The sequence below is a fragment of the Geospiza fortis genome, unplaced genomic scaffold (genome assembly GCF_000277835.1).
Source record: "Geospiza fortis unplaced genomic scaffold, GeoFor_1.0 scaffold172, whole genome shotgun sequence".
Lineage (NCBI taxonomy): Eukaryota > Metazoa > Chordata > Aves > Passeriformes > Thraupidae > Geospiza > Geospiza fortis.
Window position 1 is genome coordinate 8,629,040 of NW_005054309.1, and position 8,215 is coordinate 8,637,254.

General features: G+C 43.4%; 1 protein-coding gene across 1 annotated transcript in view; it reads right to left on the reverse strand.

The window, feature by feature from the left end:
* Positions 1-8,215, reverse strand: part of LOC102044446 (multiple epidermal growth factor-like domains protein 6) — a 183,326-nt gene that overhangs the window by 10,878 nt on the left and 164,233 nt on the right. The window contains exons 31-35 of the mRNA XM_031055435.1: positions 7,918-7,987; positions 7,015-7,246; positions 2,022-2,150; positions 961-1,086; positions 396-524 (exon numbers count right to left, since the gene is read on the reverse strand). Of these exons, the coding sequence (XP_030911295.1) occupies positions 396-524; positions 961-1,086; positions 2,022-2,150; positions 7,015-7,246; positions 7,918-7,987 (686 nt within the window). The remainder of the gene's footprint in view (positions 1-395; positions 525-960; positions 1,087-2,021; positions 2,151-7,014; positions 7,247-7,917; positions 7,988-8,215) is intronic.

Here is an 8,215-nt window from a genome sequence, read left to right on the forward strand (position 1 = left end):
TCTCAATTGCTTTGGACAGATGTCAGAACATCTGGGAAGTCTACACATGGGAGGCTCAACTCCAGAGTCAAATGAAAGAGAACACAACCAGTGAGGTGGAAGACACAGGCTTCTCCTGCCCTGAGGATCGCATGGAAGAAGTAAAAACCCAACATTCCTATGAACAAAAGAACACAAAAGTTGGACTGGAGAAGAAATAACAGAGTGAGAAAGAAATAATGAGTGTGCAAGGGAATTCATGAGCAGGACTCAGGAGGAAACTGTCCTTGAAAAAAGACCTGAAGCTCTAACTAGGGGCAGTTCTGAAACTGTTTGTTCTTGTCTGTGAGTATCTGGGGACGCTGCAAACCTCAGCTTGAGTGTACAAATGCACTGCCATGGAAGCAGGAAATCACCTTTCTCACAGGATCTTCCTGTCCAGCCAAGCCCGCAGGTGCAGTTGCCATCCACGTGGTCACAGATGCCGCCGTTCTGACAGGTACACGTCCCATGGCAGTTGGGGCCATACTGTCCCTGGGGACACACTACAGAGAATTAACAAAGTTTGAAAAAACCCAAAAATTAGCACCCCAAGGAAAGGATGAAGGTGACAGGGAATAAATACAAACACATGTATCCCCAGTTATTAGAGTCTCCCTAGGGTATTGGGACACTACTCCATGATTATTATTAGTTTCCATTATTATATTAGTTTCCATGATTATTATTAGTTTCACCCAAACACTCTGTCCTGACACAGCCCCTCAGCTTCCTGGAGAGCCCAGTGCCCCAAAGGGTGGCAGGGACGTGAGGACAGGATTAGGCTGGGTGATGGAGCGGGAAGGGACAGAGGCTGAGTGCCCCAAACCACAGCCTTATCAGCAAAGGCCCTGGCTCTGAACAATGTCTGGCACTGGGTTTATTTGCTGGGTACTTTAAGTGTGTCACCCACTGGGAGGTGACCTGGTCCTGCTTTGTTACCTTGCTGACAGGCAGGTCCTGTGTGGCCAGGGGCACAGGCGCACTCGCCGGTCCGTGGGTCACACTGGCCTTTGCCACAGGCACAGGGCTGGGCACAGTCCTTCCCATACCAGCTCTCAGGGCAGGCTGAGGGAACACAGGATTTGTTAAACACCCGCAGGATCCAATGGCAGTTTTCATTTTTAATACAGCTACAATCTTAGGGGAAGAGCTGGCTTTGTTTTTATTCCCCCTAATGCACTTCAAAGCATCAACCATGAAGCCAAAACCCACCCAAAGACACGACTGCTTTACCTTCTGAGACTACTTGTGATTATAAATATAACCCATGAGTATAAATAACTTGTGATTATAATAATTAATAATAAACTTGTGATTATAAATATAATCCATGATTTCACATGGAATATTTACTGTCTTTCCTATCAGAAGAGTGAATGCACAACTGAAATACCAGCTGCTCATCCTTCCAGTTTAAAACATCTTTCCTTCCTTAATACTGATTCTGCCCAGCAATGAAGAGCAAAGCTATGGGCAACCAAACATTCAAACACTGCCTCTCTGTGAATAAGCTGAAGAGAACTTCACAGAGACCAGAGCTTTGGAAGCAGCACAGAAATTCAGCCAGAGCATTTAGCACTGAAACACAGAAGTAACAGTAAGGTTGCCATGGAGTCTTTACCAGTTTTGCCATGACAAAACTTGATCTTTTTCCCATTTATTGAAATTAATGGCACCATAGTGTGAAGCAAAATATTGAGATAATTTCTCAACCTCGAAATTTTGGACAGCAAGAAGGAACTTGAGCAATTCATGCTGAGCTGGCTCTAGAAATAAACTTGGGCAAGCAGGTTGTAATCCTGGGGTAAGTGTCCTTGCTTCTATGCATGCAGGAGTGAGGGAAAATATTTTGCAAGAGATTTTTTTACAAAGCTGGAATCCTGATTTACAATTCAAGGAAGAGGTAGCTGGGATCTGTCTGTTTTTCTTCAGACAAGCTCTTATGCAAATGATTCTCTTTGCTGTGCTTTGACAGAAGCAGAACATGAATGTTGGCTTACTTTTGCTGCAGTTGGCTCCGATGAAACCGGGAGCGCAGTCACAAGTTCCTGACGCGGGGTCACAGTGGCCTCCGTTCATGCATTTACAGGGATTTTGGCAGTTTGAACCATAAGTACCTTCTGGACACCCTGTTTTAAAAGAAAAAATACCCAGCAACTAGGTTAGGTCGCTACTGGGCCTGTTGCATTTCATGTCTTAATGCACTTTGTTGCTTTCAATCAAAGTTTGATTTTCATTTTCCAATGTTATTTGCTCTCAGAGGGCCACTAGTAGGCATTGAGGAGAAGGTGGCTCCCTTGGACAAAGTGCCCTTGGGACAGCTCTGATTGCACTGTCAAATGCTGGAGAGCTGGACTGAGTGCTGCTGCTCCTGGCTCTGTGCTGTCCCATTCCCCTTATGTGACAGTAGCAAGAAAAGCAAGCCCTGTTCTACAGAGGTTTTCCTCTTGGGATTTCAGTTCCAAATGAATGTATTCCCTCTTTCCCTCCTACACAGGAGAGATGGGGTCATCCTCCCTCTTCCTTGGGCAGCAGCCACCTGGTTTGTCCAAGTCAGTGAGAAGCTATGAGCCATTTCTGCCTCTTTTAGCAGCTGTTTCATGGATATGGGGTAGGTCACATCTTCTTAAAATGTGTAAGTTGGAGAAAGTTTGTTTCCTCTATAATCTTCTCCTTCCCTGCAAACTGGAGCTGGCATTGTTAGTGGCTGCCCTGAGAAGTTGTGGATTCCCATCCCTGGAAATGTCCAAGGCCAGGTTGGACAGGGCTTGGAGCTACCTGAGATAGTGGAAGGTGCCCTGCCCATGGCAGGGGATGGGCTGCATGGGCTTTAAGTTCCCTTCCAACCATGTGGATGGAAGACCATGAAAATGTGCACATGACAGCAACACAGAATTTCAGAAGACACCTCCTCAGAAGATAGATATGGAATTAACATTATTTAAATGCAAAGCCAGAAAATTCTCTGAGAAAAAAAACCAAAACAGCTGTATTTTGTAAGAACCACAAGAATCACGACACCTGGATGGATTGCTGAGCCAGTGTTACATGGCAACAAACTGTCTATGGAGAGGTTTTCCAGGGGTAGTGAGGATTTCTGGTTTCTTTTTGGACAGCTAATATTCAAGGAGAATCAAACAAAAGATCAGGAAGATGTAAATGCATTGGCCATGCTTAGTTCACATCTTCTGGATGGTCTTTAGTAGTGGAGGTTGGAACTGACGGGAAGAGCTGGGCAGAGCTCCAGTGAACCTCCAGTGTGCCACCTCTGAACTCCAGAGATCCAGGTTATTCCCCTAATTTTCCAGTGTAGTGGAAGAAGGAGTAGCTGGTGCCCGAGCAGCATGATCATCATCCAGCAGTTCCCTTGTGCTACTACCTCCAAATGTCATTTCTTTGCTCACCCCTTCCTTCTCTTCCCTGGCAGAAGGAAAGTCTGTGGCTACTTTAGAAGCCTGGTTGAAAATATATTTGCTCACGTCTCCAAGCAACAGATCCCTTGCAATCTGTGCATAAATAACTTCATGTACTCTGTCTTTCCTAAAGGCATGAAAGCAGGGCCTGAGTGGCTGGAGAAATCTCTGGCTTTTCTGAACTATTCAATAGTGAGAGAGAGCTTATGGGAAGCTTTGATGGGGTGCCTTTTAAAATAAAACTGAACATTGGCTTCTGCTCAAACCAGGATAGCAGATCATCAGGACTAAGCAGATACATGCTTTTATAATGTGCAGATACTCTCCCCAGCCCTTCCCAAACACAGATTCTTCTCAATGAATGCTCTGTCATCAGTGCTTCCATCTGCCAGGATGCAAAATCTGTTTCATGTGCAAGCCCTGGCATCAAGGAGTGAGCCCTGCAACCCCCCCTTCATTCCCATCAAGGCTTCAGGTTAAGGACTCATCCAGATTCAATAATTTAATTACTCTGTGTGAGTTTCTCTTTTCTTCCTTCTTTTCCTTTTGGTCATCATTTGGATTTTCTCCTTTTTTTAAAAATTCTGTCTCCCCGACTCCAAAAGATGCTGCTTCTCCCTGACAAAGCTTTCAGAGCTATTCCTTAGCTCAAGGCTAGCAGTTGTTGCTCCATGAATGGGATGCAGTAATTCCCTCCTTCCCAAATTCTTTGTCCTTGCAGTATTTCCTGTATTTTGGCTCGAGAAGGAGCAGCACATGCAGGGCATGTTCAGCTGCTGCATTGTGCACATGCCCAATTACAAGGCCACCTCATCTGTTAGTACTTTGCAGAAGAATTTTGATGCAGATAACAAGGGCAATTTGCACCATGTCCCACCACTTCAGTAGGCTCTGCCTTTGCAAAGAGGGTTATTCTTGCACCAGTTATCTCATAAAGACATTTTCTAATTTAACAGTTTCCTGTGCTTCTGACTTATGTTTTTTTCTGCGAACAAAAGAGTGGCAGCCAGATTTCCACCTCATTTCCTGATTTTCCTTCTGCTTTGAGTGGGTTTGTCATGACCAAGAGCTCCTAAATCTTTCCATAGCAATTGCACACACTGAGGTTTTCTGACCAATGCTATTAAATCACATTGTCAAATAATCCCTTTTGACACATCCTGTCACTTTCAGCTTGAGGGTGAAGCTGGTGAGATCTTTCTGGCTTTGGGTACTCGCAGCCCAGTCAATGTCACAGAAACATACCATGCTTTTTTTTTTTTTAATAATTTCACCACCACTTATTGCTTTTTACTGCTTTTAACAAGTAGATCTGCCCATCCACCAAGCTATGGACAAGTGATGGGAACCTTATTGCTAGTTTGTCTGCTTCCTCTGCACCATGCCAAGAGATTTTTTCAGCTCCTCACTCCAAAATTTGTGAACATGAAAGCCCCGTTGCTCTTGGCTCCTGGAAATTTGACTTCCCAGCCAGCTACACCTTTTATAGATACTTTCTTGAACCTTTTTTTCATAAATACAGCAACAGTTGCCAGAAACTGTTTCCAGCAGCATCCAACCACATGTTGACTGGACCAGAGCCCGTTTGGGAGCGGCTCCTTGTGCTGGTTTAATATTCCATCGAGAGCTTCTTCACCCTGGAGCAGCCCCAGCTTCCTCTGCAGGGAGGACAGCAGGAGCTGGGAGTATTCCCACCAAAGTCACACCAGCCATGCTTGGTTTTCAGTCAGTCACTTCAGAATCAGGCCTACAATCTATCCCTCCACTCACCTGAACTTAAAATAATCCACAATTAACTGTTCTCCTTCTTATTTTTGTGTCTGTCTATGAGTGGCATAGGGGACAACAGGAACAACATCAACATAGATGAGTATTTTTCTCTGAGCTTCCATAATTTCATTATTTCTCCAATAAATGTCTAACAAACCCATGTTTAAGAATTTGCTGTACATTTTTCAGAGTACAAAACACCATGAAATCTCCAATCTCATACGCTTTAGGTTTAATCCCAGCTACACAGAAATCCATTACAAAAATTCTCCCTGAATGCAGCAAAACTCATTTTACTTTGCAATGAGTCTTTTTATATCTTTTCTATCAGAACTTCAGTGTAATTGTTTAAGGTTTAAATTTTAAAATTCTGAAATAAAACCTTTAGTATCTAAGTAAGTTTGAGGACATTTACTGTAATGAGAGATTCAGTGCTACACGCACAGGTAATGACTACTGAGAAATTGCTACATAAAGGTAATAGGCTGACCATGATTAAGTCTTTTAAAATGATCCTGTTAAATAGTTGATCTGCACTACTGCTTTACTACAACATTTATTATAATCTAATGTATAATGGATCCAGATGGCTCCAGCCCCAGTGTTGAAGGCCAGGTTTCGATCTCACTTACAACAAAAACTGATGCACAGAGGAGGACAGAATCAATCCTTTGTATCTTATTTATAATTTATATTTTAAACAATAACTTCTGATGACGTGATGGCAATACAAAGGCCCATCTCTAAAGTGACTCTTTCTCCTATTTCTGCTGAAGGAATACAACAGTGGTTTAACTCTTACTAGAGGTGTGCATGTGACAACTGGCTTGTGTCACCCCAAAAGGCAATTAAGCCAAACAGAGCTGCGCTGGATTCCCAAGAAAGGGAAATCAGCACTCATCAAAGAGAGAAAAACTGATCAAGAAAGACAACAGCTTTTTCTTTTTTTCCCTTTTTTTCTCCTCTAAATGAGACTACTACAAGCCGTGGAGTAAAACCAAAATTAAAGTTGTAAATAAAAAGGTAATTAACTGTCTCCTTTATTGGCTGCTTTGGTATATGTTTCTTATCAGTTGCCACATTCCATCAAAAACAACTTTACAGATGTCCTAAAATACCAGCATGAGCCATGTGGATCTGGGAATATTTTTTATGATGGAGCATTGGGCCAATTGGCATTTTGTCCTCTACACTAGTCACCATTTTTCAATCCAGAGTAACAGTTGGTTTAATTTGATTGTTCCTCAGAAGGCTCTGTAACTGAAAGGACTTTATGAATCACTTGGATTTATTGCCAATTTCAGCTTGTTGTTTTCTCATAACCATTTGTCCTTACTTGAGCACGCAGAGATTTCGGGAAGTATTTTGGACTTGGTATTTGGAAATGAGAGAATTGCACAAAATCCAGGTGTAGCTGAGAGATGCAATGCAGAGAATGATCTTTACATTCTTTAGCATGGCATGAGATTGGGAAGATTTTAGCTGGTAAATCTGGTGGGTTTAAAAATTAATTTGAAGGATTGAATTAATTACATTTTTGAACTAACATTATTATTTTTTTTAGAATTAAAAAAATAATTTAAAATTAATTCCTGCAATAATACAACTACTTTTTCAGTGTAAATTAACCCACCTAATGCTTACTTCCTATACTATAATTTATTTGTAATACTGTACCTTTTATATTATAGTTAGCCTCTACTTCTCTCAGTCACCACTGAAATGACACAGATGAACCCAAAGCTCCAGCAGATGCTCCTGCAAGACTCAGTTCTCTGTCAGAAAGGCAGAAACCCCCAAAAATACTCACGGAGGTGGCAGTGGGCCCCATGGTAGCCTGGGCTGCAGGAGCAGTGGCCGGTGACAGGGTGACATTCCTGATTCTCAGCAGAGCACTGGCACACTCCCTGACAGTCCTGCCCATACGTGCCCGCTGGACAAGCTTTGGGAAGAAGAAATGCAAACCAATAAATTAAATTTGTCTTGGTAAATATAGTGCTCAAACAAAGAGCGGGCTGAAGTTTATTAAATAAAATCCCTGACTATGGAATGACGCTCTCCTCCGGGACTTTGGATTTATTACATTTACTTGGGGGTTACTTGAATGCTTGATTTTGTTTTGTTCAGTCAATTTGTGCCCAACTGTCAAGGGCCAGATACAATTTTCTTGTCACTAGGAAAAAAATCATAGGGAAATGTCAGGTGAAATTGACTAAAATAACAGTGTAACTCCCAAGGGACCAGGCGTGTGGATAAAGACATTCTACCTTTTGCAGAGAGTTTAAACTTGCAAAGCTGCTGAAACATCAACATCAACAGGTTTCATTCTGCCTGCTGACAGCCACATTGCCTACAGGTTTTGGACCTTCCACATTTAATTCCTACATCTCATTTCCATTAAGCTGCCCTGGTTGTGGGTCAGCATTTAGAGTCCTCTGGTGGACGATAATGGGCACTGATGTCAGCCCTTTCAATTCTTATTGCTGGTTCTCTTTTGGCTAAAACAGGGCTCAGGCAAAGTTTTGTAGGGAGGAACAAAATCAGGGCGTGGCAGCTGGGGTCGAAACAGGAACCTGCTGCCAAATACAGTCCTGGGGGACAAAACTCCATGCTAAGAAAGCAGAAAATGTCCTTTCCATGAGCTCTGAGAGGAGGAATAGATAGCCTAGCATAGGGATGAGGCAAACAGAAGCTGAGTTGCTGCAGTTGTTGCCTGGCCGTGGGCAGGGCAGGGCTCCACTGGCACATCCTCAGCCCCTGGCTGCTCCCTGCCAGCCCAACAGCTGCAAACACAGAGAGGACAAACCCCAGCAGCCCAAACAGAGCTCAGAGCTGGCCAAACCACCTGGGTGAGGGACAAGCACCCTTGGCCATCTCCCCTCCCATCACGTTGCTGTCTCCTCCCTCCTCAGGCACCACACCACCACATTCTGATTCAATAAATCCATTTATGAACGCACCGGCAAGGGAAGCATTTGAGCTGTGCCAAGGAACTCACCCTTGTGGCAGCC